The sequence below is a fragment of the Vanellus vanellus genome (assembly GCF_965231255.1).
Source record: "Vanellus vanellus genome assembly, chromosome: 17".
Classification (NCBI taxonomy): Eukaryota; Metazoa; Chordata; class Aves; order Charadriiformes; family Charadriidae; genus Vanellus; species Vanellus vanellus.
In genome coordinates this window covers 14387865-14404710 of record NC_138922.1, presented here as the reverse complement: position 1 = coordinate 14404710, position 16846 = coordinate 14387865, and the positions used below count along the sequence as shown (strand labels likewise).

Here is a 16846-nt window from a genome sequence, read left to right as displayed (position 1 = left end):
CATTTGGAAAACTATAAACTACTGACTTGTGCACATTCATGAAAAGTGAGGTGAAGCTGGACCCGGTACTCAGAGGGGCTGCTCGAGTGATCAAGATAATTGTTAGTGTGTCTTACTGAAAGGAGATTAGAGGAGCTTGCCGTTCTCTTGAGTCTGACGGAGTGAAGGCGGAGGGAAGCCACGGCTGTTTATATATATATATATATATTTTTTTTATGAGAATCCCTTTTCTTTGGATGGCACAGAGCACTGGCCAAGTGCTGTCAGATTATACACAGTTCCACCAGAAACATAAAAATTAATTACAACGTACTTATAAGTATGTTTGCAACCCCATTATATCTGGTTTTCGTTGTTCGTGGAATATAGAGGCTGGTACTCTTTCTTAATGCAACATCTAAATCCTGTTCAGTCTCCAAAGAAAGCAAGCACAAAAAGAATTGATAACTTGGGAGCGATAGAGAAGCAGTTAACGCTTCTCTAAGATACCTGAGAAAAGATAATGTTGTAGCGCCGCGTGGTGCATTGTCTTCTTTAAAGAGCTGCCTCCAAAACAGCACTTGAATGGGAAATACATTTTTTCCCTTTTGTTAGTAAATAAAGTATGGCTAATGTGCGTGAGCGAAAAGCTGTGCAGATAGAGGAGTATCGGTTTCAGTAAGAAGAAGACTTTGTGTTGCAGAGGTGGGAATCTGCCACAGCTGCCCTGGGGACAGGCGCCCATTGCAGATGGCTTTATCTGCCACGACCGCTTCGCCGAGGGAGGTGAGGCCGAAGGCGGAAGATGCCACTAGAGATATCACTAGAGGAGAAGCGATGACTTGAGCGTAGCTTCGCCTCCGCACAGGGTATGGCGAGAGTCTTTGCTGAAAGAGGCACAACTCAGCTGCGAGCAAGGACGGGCCTTGGCTCATTTGGACGACTTGAGAAAGCCAAAGTGTGTCACTGCTGCCTCTGGGATTAGAATGGAGGGGAAAAAAAAAGTATTTAAAGAATGAAAGAACTTAATAGGTTGCAGAATTTGTGAAAAAGCATCTGAAACTTCTCCGTAGCTTATCAGGTTGCTTTGCTCTGGGTTTGTAACACGACTATTCTGTTCCCCGTCAGAGACGCCAAATAGATTTCCTCTTCAGACAGACAGAATTTTTCAATTATGAAGATGGTAAAGAATGAGTTTATTGGTCAATTGTATTACCCTACTCGGTGGGCGAAAACAAAGGAACTGTCTGAAGTGTCGGTCTTTGGAAGAATGTACTTCTGTTATCTCTGATAATGCAGCAGATAGATCACTTTGATGGGTCTTTGCTGTCGAACTCGTACATGAAAGGGCAGTGAAGACACCGAATGTCTTACACTTCTTTGCCCTACTCCTTTAAGAACCTCTGAGTACCATAGATCAAAATTTTGGGTGGCTGAAGGGTTTATTTTGTTTGCCTGTTTCGCAAGGCCCTGGAAAGTTCATCCGTGTTTTTCATTGTGTGAATTATTAGTCTCAAAAATCACAGTCTTTCTTAGTAAAAATATTAATTAAGAGAATTGCTGTGGGTTTGAACGATGGGAATATTGGTATACATGGTATTTCTACTTTATAGATTGATGTTTGGACAGATTAATTGATTGCCGTAGTGCAGGTCAGAATTTTAGAAACTCAACTCTGTCACAGCAGACTTGGCCTTGATTTCAACACAACACTGACCATGTGAGTGTCTGCTCTGTTTCCTCTTCCTTTTTGCCTTTTGAAAATCCATCTACAGCGTGTGGAGGGAGAGAGTTGAGTACCGTTTATGCAGAGCTGGTTCTTGTCTGCAGCTGAGCAAAGCCGCGGGAGCGGCGCGCGCCGTGGCTGGCACGGAGCCTGCGCTAACGCGTCCCCCCGCTCTCAGTATTTTACACAGGTGATTGTGCCCAGAAATATAAACTAATTGAGTCTCGGGAGATGATGTCTTGCTAGAACAGTTCTAGATCTTGAGATGCAAAGACCTTACTGTAGGGTTATTTTTCAGTGTACCGCGTGCTGCTTGCAGCAGAAATGACTGCCCTCCTTCCTGAGGAATTGCGTGTAAGGGCCTCGAACCCTTTTACTAAAGCATTGATTAAAACGTATATCTGCCGATAGGTTAACACCTGCACTGCAGAAGGCAGCGCACATTTCTTTGTTTGTTAGAAGCTGGCCTCTCTGCCTACAGACGGTCATTTTCTCTCTTCCGTTTCCCAGCGTGACCTTTTTGCGCTGGTGAGGTGGGAGGGTGTGTGGGGAGAAGCGCAGGGAGCGCGGTGTTCCTCTGGCTTCCCAGCGGGAGCCACCGCTACGCTCCCTGGCAGGAGATGCTGCCCAGCACAGCCAAAGGAATCCCGTTGTTCCATTTGAAGCTCTTCTGCCATCCCCGGGGAACGGCTGGGAGCCGGGGGAAGGGTGGGGGTTGCTTAAATGGGAAAGAGAATAATTAGCCCGACTTGCTTCTCCGGTGCTCGAGTCCAAACTGGCAGACGTGGACTGAGGACTCAGAAGTGGCGGTCGCAGCTCAGTCTGGTGCAAGTTGCTGGTTTTGCTGTGAGGTGTAGTTAGGGTAAATGCACTTAAATACTGTCAGTTATGTGGGAGTTAGAGCTATGGCTGCTGCCACAGTTCTACATTTCTCCGAATCCAGAGATACGTCGAACTTCGAAGCTCTTGATTAGATATTTTCAAAATGGTGTAGAGATTAACTTTACTGAATTCACCACCAGGGTAATTTCCTTGATCTCTCCAGGTGGCGGCAATTAACCCAAACCATCCACTTGCTCAGATGCCTTTGCCGCCATCCATGAAGAACTGCATTCAGCTGGCGGCGTGCGAAGCCAACGAGCTGCTGCCCATGATCCCCGACCTGCCAGCCGACCTTTTCACGTCATGCCTTACTACGCCCATCAAAATTGCTCTGCGATGGTGAGTATCTTCCCCGTTATTGAAGGCAAGTACATCATTTGTGTAGCTTGTCTGCTGAAATGATAGATTTGTTAATCCACATGTTTCCTCTAACCTAAAATTTCTCTGCAGTATTGCATTACAGGATTTGAACGATGCGTTTGGGATGGCGTTTTATTAATCAGAACTAGAAAGGTGAAAATATCGTTATCTTCTACTTATTACATTTTAGATTCCAGCTCAATATCTAGGTTTGCTCAGATTAAGGGATTTACTGTTCTGGGAATTAAATATCTGCTTCTTCAGAGAGCAGAAATAGTACATAGTGCAATACAAGTTTTTGTAAATTGTCCTTTGTACAAATCATATTCCAAATATTGCAGTTGCTGTAAATAATACAGTGGCATTAAATAATGCTGTAGTGAAAGAAATTGAGCAATAAACCAAAGAAAGTTGTTATGGAATGACATACCAAGTTAATTAGGCAGAAAGTTATAAAAGGCTGCTCCAGATAGCAGGAGCTTTCGAAGAGCAATATTTTTACCCAAACCAGAGAGGAGCACAAACAACCGTGGCACCAGCTGAGGCCGCGGTGCGAGGAACCCAGCGGGTGCAGCCCGGGACACAGCTCTGCCGATTCGTTCCTGTCGACACGTTTCACTTGGTCCTCTCGAGGTTCTGTGCGGTGCCGAATGAAAAGCGTGAGGCGATGCACGGGGCGAGGACGGGAGGGACGGGGGCCCGGAGACACTGCAGGCGATGGTGGGCAACTGGGTCGACACAGCTTCAAGAGTCGTTAGCTGTCCTTTGGAGATACTCGTCATAATTTACAATTCGTACACTCTTTCCGACCTACAGAAGCACCAAACTAAGCGAGTTAATTTGCCCAAGTTCTGGTTTAGACACATAGTGCCTTCGACTGATACTTTTTGCTCGTGTGAGGGACAGCACAGGACCTGTTTAACTTTTGGTCCCGTGTTTGATTTTGTGAGTGCACAGGGTATTTTCTCACAGAAGAGAGTCACAGCTGGTAAACACTGGCAGGAGTGATGATTTGGAGAAGCGGGGCAAAGAGCTTCAGTGGCCTTAGGAGTATTTTCAGGCAGGTTTTGAGAGGGCTATGGAGAAAATGATTTTTCTAACCCAGGTCTCGGGGACCAGAAGTCTGAAGTAATGGGAGAGTAGCCAAGGAAGGGCGGACCTCTAAATCAGTGAGGCAGGTGCGTGCTCCTCTCATAGCTTTTAAATCCTTTTCATCTTCCGTTTTCCTTCTGTTGTAAAAACGGAACCTGATGTTGTTTTGCTGAGACACCGGTCTGGGTGCTATGCTGACTCCTCCGCGGAACTCACAAGTGAGTACTTGCGGGTGCGCAACAGGACTGAGCCCGCGGATGAGCCCGAGACGTTTAATCTCATCTAATCCGGAGAGAATGATGCGCCTCCCTTCTGGGACGGGTGAAAGGAGAGAGGAGGTTAACTTCCAATATAGCTCTTGGCTGCCGAAGCGACTGCCTCGGCGCGGCGCGCGGTGGGCTTTCTGCTCCCGCCGCTGGCTGGTGGTGGCGGTCAGCTCGGAACCGCCGCTCTGTGACGGCGCTTGGTCTGCCCGCACAAATCCTTCTCTTCTAACAGCTAACGAATGTTACTGTGCGGCAAAATGCCTGCAGGGGAACTTCGAGAAATACTGTGTTTTATAACCAGGAAAATATGTTGCAGGGAACTACTGTTACCTCGCGGCTGCTGTTGGGTCGCTGCTGTCCAAACGTGGAGGAGTTTAGATTTGTGCTGGTTTTATCTATGGAGAAAGACTGAAATTTCACTGCACATTCCACCTGGTCAGCTCAGGGCTACCGGCAGATGACAATGAATGAAATTTGGTAAATACAGGTGATGCTTTTTAAAAAGTTACTCGTTGAATGGAGTCCAAAACTAATAAATAAAACAAAAAGCAACGCAGGATTCAGCAAATGGGGGTTTGGGTTCAAGTTCTGGGGAGAATGTTTCCACCAAAACCCCACGTTCCTGTGGAGAGGGGGCAGATAATCGCTTTCCAGGGTGGCTGCACCGAGGCTTGCAGTTACTCCGAGTAACGCATCGTTGTGCGTGTGTGTTATATCAGTGCTGCCAGGACGCCGGGACACCGCTTAACTTTTGTCCTTTTCACTAATTCATAAAAGTGGGAATCCCTAGCGTGGGCCCTGGTGCCTACTGAAGGGTAACTGGTTTATAGCAAACTGAAGGTTCGTAAGTGAAGTGAAAGCTGTTGGCACTGGGACTCGGGGTTCTCCTTCTCTTCACAGTTTGGGCTATAATTGAAGTTAAAATGCTGAAGCTCTGTGAGAGGGTTGTGGTTTTTTGGTTTATTTTGGAAGGAAGTTCCCTCCAAACATATAAACTGCTTACACAACAGTGCTTAATGCACAGTTCGTACATACCGAGAAAGGTTTTTTGGGTGTTATGATCTGTTCAGGAATTTTCTGTTACTTCATCTCCATGGGAACGTGGCGGAGGGGCGATCAGGGCAGGTTCTCCGGCAGAGCTACACCTGCCGTAAGCACCAGATCTTCTCAGACTTGTGTCTCGTTTGTGTTCGACAGGAAACGCGTTTGTAAAAATGCAGCTCAGGGGAAGGATTTAAAACTATTAAGCTCAGCTGTTCTTGGGGCTGATGCTGGCAGATGCCACGCGAACTCCCGGATCGTGAAGCGTTTCCTACTGTGTCTCATCCAGCGCTGCCGTGTGTTGCTTACTGTGCACACAACAATTTCTCCTCTGTTCTCTGGTGAAGGTTATGCTCCCTTTGCATTCCCTATTGATGGGCGCTATTGCGGTTGCGTTTTTATCCATGCCGGTCCTGTCAATTACCCGTGCTTGCTTGTGAGCGTTGTTACTTGCTGCTGTTAAGCAGTCCCTGCCCGGGCAGCCCCTGCGCCCGCGTTCCGCCCGTTCGGGGCAAACGGCGCGTTGGCGTCCCACGGCAGACAGTTAACCGAAAATGAAGATGTAAACCTTTGTCATTGAAACTTCTCTTTCACGTCAGTCTAGCCCTTTAACTCAAGTTGATCCAGAACCCTGCAGAGTTGCTTTTGAAATACAACATTTTTGCAGTCCTGGACTGACAGGCTAATGAGGTTTCATATACTGAATTTATGGGCAAATAAAATTTTGATGAATATATTTCTATACATCCCATTTTGTGCTCTGTATTTTAAGTAAACAACTGATGGACAAAATCACTTATCAAATGGTGTTGCAGCTGCACCCGCTTCAGTCTCATTTCGGGGAAAGAAAAATTGATGCTGGTAAGAGGAGCACCGGTCAGTCGCGCCCTTCCGGAGGCGGTGCCTGAAACCCTCAGCGACGGTCTGGCACTTCCAGGAACGCGGTGCGTGAATTCAGACTGACTTGATACCGATTATCTTCGTGTGTAGTGACTGTTGCGAGCTCTCTACTCCAAAAACACGTTGTAGCTATATATAGCTGTATATGAGGGAAGCTTAAAGATAAGCCGTGTGGGCTGTTAATCCCGAGGGTAGGCACTAGCCGGGAGGCAGCCGCGGCTATTGCAGGAACAGGCAGAAGTTGGTGTGTGTTTGGCGTGCGTTTTTACACAGATCTGCGTCCCTCACGCTCTCCAAAGCAAAAAGCGACTATGCTGGAAGTTGCGATCGCTAGTGCATCATACGCTTATATTATCACCAGTCCCTGAAGAGAGAAACACGCTGCAGTTACAGTTTCAGCATTTGCCGCGTCGGGGAGAAGGCTGTGCCCCTCTAAATTGTCTTAAGGACCCTGCGGCTCTGAAGCAGGACGTCCCACTCACAAGAGAGTAACGGGGCCCCTGAGAAGTGCTGGAAAACCCCCAAAACCAAAAAGAAACAAAAAGCTGGGGAACTGCTCAGGCTCAGGAACTTCAGACACGCAGTTTGTACGTGAGAACCCAAATACCGCAAAGCTGTGAGTGTGGGGAAGGGAGACCTCGGCCTGTGACAGCTGATTTTGTGTTGGGTCAATTAAAACAAACATTTTAACTGTTTATTTTTTCTAATGTGTTTATTGTGAATTTCTGCTTGAAATTTGGGGAGTTAACTGAGCCAATCCTCTGTCCCAAGTTCATTTAGAGAAATTAAATTGAGTGTCAAAATATTCCTGTGACACCTGAGCAGGACCCAGTGGAGCGTTGTTCTGTGTGTTTCTGCTTCCCTTCGTTATTGCCGGGCGTTTGCGGGTATGTTTGTCTGCAGCTCTCCCATTTCGCCTGATGTTTGTGGCGATGGCACCCGCCATCGCTTGGGACATCGCGTTCAGAGCCTTGGAGTGACGGAAGGGGGTTGCAGATACAGGATGAGGAACATTTTGTTTACGAGTACATTTTCTTGGCAGTGAGCGGTGGTTAGAGAGGACGTGCGGAGAAGCGGCTGCTGGTTACGTGGGGCTTTGCTGCACTAACCCCGCTCACACCGTGCGGGGCAATGGTGGGTGCTGCGTAAAAGAAACGCCGTGACAGCACCGTGTTCAGAGACGCCGTAAGCGCTGGCTGCGTCGCTGCCGGCGTGGGGAGCGTGGAGCGGATGGCGGGCAGGGCGGGAGGGGTGGGTTGCACCAGTCACACGTGGTCTGCTTTTATTTTGTTCTCTTTGAGGGGCCGCGAGCTCAAATGAAATAACTGAAATCTGAGCTTATTTACACGTTGCCCACAGCGCAGTACTCGCAGGTCCCCGAGGAAGTGCTAAATGACAGCTGCAGAACGCGCCTGGATGTGAAAATATCTGCTTGGCGCTGACCTCAAAGCCCGTCCCGCTGCCGTAGGGGCCGTAGGGAACGCTTGGCGCACTGGCCTTCCTCCTGTTATGTGTCCTGAATTTCTCCACACGTGGGGCAAGCTTTCTGCTTCTAATCCGACCAGCTGTAGTCAAAAGCCTTGCGCAAAAAGGAGGCTAACGGGTTGGTTTGCCCGGTGGCGAACGCGCGCTGCCGCCCGCTCATCGGCTCTCAGGCGGTCGCCGCAGGAGCCCGGCCGTGCCAGGCAGGGTTACCACACTCATCCTTTGTTTGCCCTGCAGCGCTGCCCTGTTCCCCTGTAGGCCTGTGAAACGCCGCTGAGTGAGCGAGGTGAGGCCAGATCGTGGCTCGGGTGAGCGGCTCCCGAAGGAAATAGGAAATACCGCGTGGTGTGGTGATAGGCGGATCTCCTCGTTCCTCACAGAATGCAAATGTGTGACAGCACAGAGCTGTGCCCGCTCTGCCGTGGTCCTGCAGACACGGCGCGACGTAGCGGCATTGAGCAGGGGAGTTGGAAAGGCTTTTGGCATCCTCGGTGTGGGGGCAGACTCCCGCCCGGTCCCAGCGACCTCGCTCTGCCGTGCTGGATCCCGCCGGCGGATTTTGCTTGAGCGGGGTGTTTCCCTGCGTGGTCCTGTAAAGCAGTGTTGTAAGGGGGTTACGTTTTAGCAGCTTGTGTAGGGGTCCCGCTGCAGTGTTCACAGATACCTTTATGGCTTTTTTTCTCACGATGGATGGTGCGCGCAGCGGAACAGCAGCCCGGAGGCCGCTTACCTGCTCAGAGCCCGTCCCCGTTCCTGGCAGGAGCGGACGTCCTGCCCGCGGGGGATGCCGCGAGGAAACTGGAGGGTCCTCAAGACTTCGAAAATGGACTCTGCACATCTTCATCTTGTCTTTAAAGAAGTAATTGTTCTCTCCGTTACCTGGGGAAGGGCCTTTTGGCTGTGGGAATGGTGGCAGTGGTGGAAGGAGCATCTCCGGTTGGGAGCGGGAGGTGGGTTTCCCGGTGCGGCGGTGCCCTCCCGGTGCGGCGATGCCCTCTCGGTGCGGCGGTGCCCGCAGAGTTGTCTGTGCCGCACGGAGCGACGTGGAGGGGTTAAACAGCAACTTGTGTTACACCGATGGGTAAATTCTTCATTAAACAACAGAGAGTGGATTTCCGAAAGACTGGGAAAATGGGCTGGGCAGGTGGTGATATCACCGAGGCAGTTATTTCTCCAGTTGAATTTGATTTTTTTCTTCTTATCGTTTCCCACGTCCGCCCTCTGGGCCAGAAAGCGTGTCCCGGGAGCTTTGGGGGAGGGGGAGGAGAGCTCGGGAGCGGGGCGGCAGCGGTGCGCTCTGCCCACACTCCTGGGTCTGCAGGCGCAGCGCGGTGCTGCGAACGGGGCTCTGCCTTCCCCGGCACCGCCGCGCCTGGAGGAGTGGGGTTGGTTATGCAGAGGAAACGGAGTCAGCACTTTTTTTAATTAAATAACTGAGGTGTTTGAACTTGACACATCCCTCCTTCCCTCCCGTTCTCACTTTTCTGCCTGCGGCGCCAAATCTCTTCAGGGAGACCCCGCCAACGCTCATCATCATTCCAGAAGCGCAGACCTCCTCGGCTCTCCTGTCGGCTCGCTCCTCCCGCGGGACCGTGCTGGATGACTGCGAGCCCTTTTCCCCCCGCTCTGTGTTGGGAAACTTGTCACCCTGACAGCTACAATACCCCAGTTTTGACACCTGACGATGGAAATCGCCGCATAGTCATGAGTGTGACAAACATTGAGGGCCTTGTTTGGTTCTTATTATGCTGTGGCAAAGTTTTCTACCCAAACACCATTTAAAAAGCAGAAGCACTGTAATAAAGAAACCTTCTTCCATATTATTTCCACAGAACCTTGCCATTAAATATTCAATCAGTACCTTTTATTTTTATTCTCTTCTCCGCAGGTTCTGTATGCAGAAGAGTGTCAGACTGGTGCCAGGAGTCACACTGGATTTAATAGAAAAGTAAGCCAAATTTTATGATCTTTTTTATCCTGTTGCTCTTAATTTCCTCATTATTTCTCACATTTCTCTTGTTTGTCTGCGAGGCGGTTTCTTTGGGAAGGCTCTCGCAGAGCCTGTACCTACAGCATCTGTCATTTCTTGCCTCGCTGGGTGCTGCCGGCGGAGGCAGTGCCCAGAGGCGCGGGCAGTTGCGCGGGAGTCACTGCTGCGCTGGCGCTGGGCTCGGCGCGCCCGCAGCTCCGGCCGCTCGCGCTGCCATCCCGGAGTAGCCAGAGGACGGGCGCTGCAGCCGGGGCTCGTGGCCGTGTTCCCGGGAGTCCGGCATTGGGAAGCCGGTGTCGGCGGGGTGTTTGGCAGGGGGAGCGTTGACGGAGGAGCCGTGCTCGCACACCCCCGTCACCAAAACCAACTAGTGAACAGAAACACACTTCACCAAAAATACTGTTTGCCGCTTCGTCACCGTGCTGCCCTGTGTTCTGTGTCCGACGGGGGGTTATGTTCCAGACGTAACACCGTGACACGTTACGATGCTTTTCGCCAAGCAATACTTGAGCGTAATTCCTGGTTGTCAGGGAGCTGAGGCAGACCGATGAGCCGAGACAGCCACTCTTCAAATTCTACTTCAGTTTATACAAGCAAGGTAGACCTTGAAGTAATAATAATTGTTCACTGTAGTCTTTGCAGGTTTTTAAGATTTTTTGTTTTTTTAAAGGGAAGCGTATTCCGGCAGACAGGACAGGAGGCGGTTGCTGCCGCTCGGTGCAGGAGTTCGGTGCTCCCTGTGGGTTGTTTTTGAATGCCCTATTGTTGGAACATGGATGCACCCAAACTGTCTGGGAGTGCTTAATCAAAGATCATTCAATTTCTGAGAAATTTTGGCTCTAGAAGTACCACTGTTGAGATTAGTTAGAACTCTTCTGACACATGGATGCCCAGAGTCTCGTTATCATCTTTTGTCTAAGATGAAAACTTTAGAATCGAAGGGCATCCTGCGGGGGCTTGGGAGAACCGGGATGTGGATAATAAGCGTGAATTCTTCATAGGAATATATTATCATACTTCCTTGTTTTTTAATAAGCTTCTGCGTGGTATAGCGAAGTGCGGCAATCATTCATTGCTCATGCTGCCAATAGCAAATTATCTGTTACAGCAGAAGCAATGAGGGCAAGATTGCATCAGCTGAAATTTCTCATTCGGTTTTTGCTTTAGTAAATCATTGTGTGTTAACTTGCACGTTTTACATTCAGATGAGGTTAAAAATGCTTCTCAGTGCTGCTGTAGCTCAGAAGCTACTGTGGCTCTTCCACAATACGTATTTTAGAATAGTCAGGCTCATCGGTAGTATGTAGGTATTTAATCATGCCAATTTGTATGTGAAAATTCGATTACCCTGTCCCATCTCAGCTGGGGAAGCTAGGCAAGGATTCCTGTAAAGCTGCATTTCAGAGGCACTAATTTTACCAAAATAAAAATAACTTTTCAGTTTACAACTGAAGTAACAGGGACAGGACCCCAGCTACGGGTCAGAGCGGTTTTCAGAGGTGCCTCAGTCTCGGAAACGGCCCACCGCTGGGTATTGTTTTCTCTGAAAGCCATTGTGAAAATGTGGTGGGTTTGGGGTTGGTTTTTTTCCTTTTGGTTTTAAGGAGATGAGAAGCAGAAGGAAATCTGCCGGGGGTTAACCTGGCTGTGGGGCTGTGCTCGCGGGGGTTGGGTGCGACGGTCAGACAGTCCTGAAGTTCCAACCTGTGTAGGGGTAGGAGGGTGTGCGCCGAGCGAAGGGCAGCGGCTTTGGCCATCTCTGGCCGGGGGACCGCAGAGGGAAGCAGCAGTTCCTCCTGAACCGATCGGTGATTCAGCGCGGACTGAGATCACCTCAGGCCACTGGATAAATGTGTTCCAGAACAATGACTATATTATGTTAATTGCAATTAACATATTGCTACAAGAGTGTATCTAATCAAAGAACATATGGCGAGGGTCAATGAAGGTCTGCGCCAGGTCGCTCAAGAATTGGCTTCACTGAACACTTGGATGTGCCGCTGAGAGTTAAATGCTCTTTAAATAGTGGTTTACTGGCCAAAAAAAAGTATTTTCTTCAGTATTGTTGATTCTTGTTGGTAACACCACAGCACACGTGCATTCGTTAAAGGCTGGCTTCAGGGAAGGTGTGCCAGAAGTACGGTCCTGTGGATATCAAGTATTGACACCTCATTGTCATCATCTGCTACATATATCGATTATAGAAAACACATGTTTTTTATTGCACTCTCAAGGTAGGCCTGGAATACTTCCTGGATTGCTTATGTGTATGTTCTAATTTATACTTTAGTTGTCTTTAAAACTGGGGAAAGAGTTTATAACACAGTTAAGCCGAAGATTTTGAGACGAAATTAGGCTGCAGCTTCTTTAAGGGGCTCAGATTCCTAATTGCCGAGGCTGAACCAGCGCCCTGATGACTCAACGTGTGGTATATCCTGACGTGCGTTTGTATTACGCATCTTCTGAGATGAAGCCAAAAATAATCCCTAGTTTAGAAATGAAGATCTTTGCTGGAGCAGACCGTAAAATGTAAAGAAAAAAAGAGAAGGAAGATTACGTTGGTGGAGTATGAGGAATTTGGGAACCTCTGGCTGCCACTTCATAAGACTCTTCCGTGGCAGCGTCGACGAGGGGCATTCCTGCTGCCTCAATTAGCCTTTTCTGCTTGATCGCAAGCCGCCCTGCCACCTCTGCCGGCACAGCGTGGTGTGTGGCGGCTGAGGGAAGTGTACTGGGGCTTTGTTCTGCCTTTAAAAAATTTTGGAAAAAATCCTAAGGAACAGTTTCACTTGGTGTAGGGTGGGAATACAAAGCTGGGTGCCGAGAATCAGGGCTGTACAAAGATGCGCAAGTCTCTGTTGCTGCATTAGGCTCACGGTCTCGGCAGAGCAGGAGGGCTATATGGCTTTCCTCGCATCTTTTTCCCTGGGTCCGTTTGGCAAAGGGAGGGAATTCTCTGCACAAAAATCCCGGCGATCCGAGAGCTGTTCATGCTTCTGCTGTGGCCGCTTAGAAGACAGTCTTTTGAAATGCCGCGTGAATGTGGTACCACCGTTCACTTTCACACCTGGAAAGGAGCAGAGTCCCTTCCTGTCAGGGCTTTGTGACAAAGGACCTTCTCTGAATGTCACCTCTGCGTCACGTCGGCAGGAGCAGCGTGGGAGCAACTCGTCTTGCTGCAGCGTGTGCAGTTCTGCACGCAGAGAGCCCATCTCCAGGCTGTCATTCACCGGCACAAAATCCATTTATAAAAATCACTAGGAATAACAAATTGGAGACTAAAATTAATTTTGTTTCCACTTTAAGCATTGTTGAATGTCGCAGACTGGAAATTATTAATGTTTTAATGTCTATTGATTATTGATGAGTTCAGTGGGAGCCAATTTAAAGACAAAGTAGGAAAAATCAAATCCCAAGATATCACACAGCAAAAGTAATGTAATTGGAGAAAATGTAGAAATTATACTGTAATATAACAAATACCTTTGGTGCATACCCTCGGATCATAGCTAATCGGGTGCCTTCAGGACGGTAAATTGGAGGGCAGGCGAAGGAGAGCAGCTGGTTCGTATCGCAGTTTTTTCCCCCGGGTGATCCCGGTAGCGAACATCAGCAGCTCCGCGCCCTGTTGGGAAGGGTTCCTCTGCCAGGCTGGCGCGGTGCGCTGGGGCTGGAGGGGCCGCGGCAAATGAGGCCGAATGCTAAACTGAAACCGTATTTCCATCAAGATACAACATTGCCTTCTAAATTACGCTGCCTACCTGGTGCGAGGCAATACTGCCCGAGCTGCGGGAGTTTGGGCTTGGCAGAACTCGGCAAGGTTCATAACTGGGTGGACAAAGGCAGGAAGAAGTTGTGTTATTTTCAGCAGGACTCGACGGGGACAAATACTTCCAGCTCTTGGCGAGGGAGCGGTGGAGGGTGCAGGCAGGAGGATCGTTCCGATGTTGGTGGGACCGGGGCCTCTCTGGAGTGGGTCTGTGTGATCACGGCTGCCGCAAGTTGAGGTGTCTTTGCAGACATTTAATCAACATGTGCTGGTCCGAATTCTGAAATGCTGCAGCCTGGTTTTTAAATATTTGCATTTATAGTGGCAAAACTGTAACTCTTAGGTTGCCTTTAGACCGAGGCTAGGCAGCCTTCAGCCCCTTTGTGTTCTTCTAGACAGTTCAGTAGAAGGCGTTTGAGCATATCTCAGAAGGTGTTTTAGTACACATCGTTAGCCAGGGCGTAACAGGGACACTCTGCCACACTACCTGTTGGTAACGTATGGCTCGTTAGTACTTGAGTTGAGTAAGAACTTTGCTTTTGAAGATGTTATTCTGAAAAGTTTCTGTTCCATAATAAATCTGGTTTTATTGAAATGGAGTATTTAATTTTATCACCATTGTTACAGGGTATCAGTCTCTAGTGTAGGCAAAGCCTATTGTAAATACAAAGATCATACTCCAAAGGATGGTTTTCATGGCAACACTTCTTTCATATCTTTATACAGAGAGACGACAGGATTGAGCACCAGTGTACAAAGCTTTACAGCGCTCTCGAACAAATAATTTAAGAACCTCAAACGTTTTGTCTTTCTCAAGTAGTTTGCCAAGGTTGCAGGAGCCCAGTCACGGCGCGCCTGCACCGTTCGGGGTGTTTTGGGATGAGGGCGTTTTGTCTTTGAGCACAGTAACTGCGCTGGTCCTGTCCCAGCAGCTCTTGCCAGTTGGAGAGGTTTCCCCAGCGTATATCCCGCTGCGTTACCATTACACCGTTAGCTATGGTATACGCTCGCCCTTTTTATCCAGAAAAGGTGAAAAGTGAAATATACTTATGTTATTTTCTTTCCTCAAACTAGAATTATTGCGACTGTTCGCAGGTATACATCAGTGCCAAGCAGCTTGTTTGCTGAGGTCTAAGCGTGATATTGCGTATCCCAATGTTATCTGTATTATACCCAAAAGCAGAGGTGATGATGGAGCCCATCCAAAGGGAGAACCTGGCATCCTTTGAGGTAAATGCTTCCCCTGTAATTAAAGTGATCCATGGGATTTTGCTGAATTTCTGACAAGGACATCGATGGTAACACCTAGCACGAGCTCTTTAGTGACCCTGACATTTTGTAGTCCTCACTTTTCACAATAGGCTGCTGTGGGTTAGGTCTCTGTGAAGGCGCCTGTCAGGAAGTTGATGGAGGAAGCAATGGAGAGCGCAGAGCCGTTAAATCGCAGCGAGCGGCTGAGACAGCCTGCCCTTTTTGCCTTTTCTTCCCCTCCCTCAAAAATAGTTTTTACAAATGAGCTGTGCTTTGTCCTCCCTGTCAAAGGCTCTCGCTGATTGTCAAAGCGTAATGTGAAAGACATCGGGGAAGTGATACCAAGACGATAGCAGTATTCCTCATGGGAAGAAGTACGTTCTGGATCCTTGCGACGTTCTGGTTACGTAGATGTATGCCCAAACAGAAATTAAAAGAAGCTTTAGTTTATAGCCACAGGATGGGTTTGAAAGAGGGAAATGTACCGGGGGGGTTGGAACTAGGGGATCTTGAAGGTGCCTTCCAACCTAAACCATTCTGTGATTCTATGAAATGTACTCACCCCGAAATATTTTATCTAAAAAATGACATTAAGTACATTTGTGTAGTGGAACTCTACAAAAAGAACAAAAGTAAAGTGACCTCTACATCTTTAAGATGATGATAGAATCATAGAATCATTATGGCTGGAAAAGACCTTTAAGATCGAGTCCAACCGTTAACTGACTCTGCCGGGCCCACTTCATTGAGTATACAAGTGTTAGAAACCCCTTCCCCGGATCGCGCCGTTTGTCGTTTGGGTGTTGCCAACTGTCCTCCCGTCTCTGGGGTGAGGGTTCGAGAAGTCCCATCTAGGAACAGAAAATACGCAGTGTTTATTTTCGGCTGCCCATTCAGAGCGCTGACTGTGACTGATGGCTGCGTGCGGCACGGGACCAGCCCTGCCGCCATGTCCTTCCAAGGGCGGCTTTCCAGCGCGCCGCCCGCGGGCTCTGGCGGGGCTTTCCCTGTTGCTTTCCACCCCTGGGCTGCTCCCGCGCTCTGGCTGCCCTCGCCATGAACACCTCGTCCAGAGGCTTCCAAAGCACTGAGCGGCGTTCATCTTCACCGCGCTGGAGCCGGGACAAAATCGGTGTCTTCCTGACGACGTATGGGGGCAGAAAGAAAAGGAACTCACCTGACGCCACGTAGGATGTGAGAAGGGCACCCTATTGATTTCTGCTTCTTGACTGCAGTCCCTCGTAGGCAGCTCTGTTTTGTACGAATCGTGCGGGCAGTCTTAGAAATTGTGGAAAAATACCGTGTGCATTTTAAAATCCAAACTAAAATCTGTACTATACTAATGAGTAGTTACTCTAAGTCTTTAAATACAAAAATAAGAAGCATAGCTTGTTCCCTGGGAAAGTAGATGCTCAAGTCACCAGGAGTTCCTAAGGTTGGGCTGTTGGCAGCACCTTTGCCTTTCAGCCGCTCGCTCCTGCCGGGTGCCATCGGGAAGGTGCGGACCAACGCACAGTCTGCGTCCAATAAAGAGAATGGAGTATGAGCTGTGCGCAGAACGCCCCGTCTGGTGTAAAGATTCACACTCTACTGTGAAACACCCTATTGCAGTTTCCCTGAAAACCGGCTTGCAGGTGGCCATCAAATGGTTCAAGCTCAGCGATCGGCTTGGATGGGAGTCTCAGCAAGGACCGCTTTGGTTTCTAATTAATACAATTCTGAGTTATGAAACACTGCTATTTTGCTGCAGAGGGTGTTACGCAATGCAAATATTTACGTGAAATCCTCACGAGAGCGGTTGTGTGGCCTTGTGTTCCCTCTGCGTGCTCTGGGGGATCAGTAACAAACACTGTTTCAGAGATGTATATTTTCCCTCTGATAGCAAGACAGACAGGAATTTTTTATAAGATGTTAATTTCTGGCTGGTTTAGAAACTGCATTTATAGAAGGGGATATGCTTCATCTGAGGCCGCACGGAAACAGTCCCGCTGTACGTGTCAGAGGAGGAAGCTGCCGTAGAGAAAGCGCTCGCTTCGCGTGGTGTGTCCTGATGCTTTTCCTGTTTGAGAAGTCGTTACCGCCGGGAAGCTCGGCTGCGGTGGGAT

The 16846-nt window shown here is 48.8% G+C and overlaps 1 protein-coding gene across 1 annotated transcript in view; it reads left to right on the top strand.

The window, feature by feature from the left end:
- The window catches only part of RPTOR (regulatory associated protein of MTOR complex 1), a 150654-nt gene that overhangs the window by 52860 nt on the left and 80948 nt on the right, over window positions 1-16846 (top strand). Inside the window, exons 6-7 of the mRNA XM_082492144.1 lie at window positions 2751-2926; window positions 9620-9679. Of these exons, the coding sequence (XP_082348270.1) occupies window positions 2751-2926; window positions 9620-9679 (236 nt within the window). The remainder of the gene's footprint in view (window positions 1-2750; window positions 2927-9619; window positions 9680-16846) is intronic.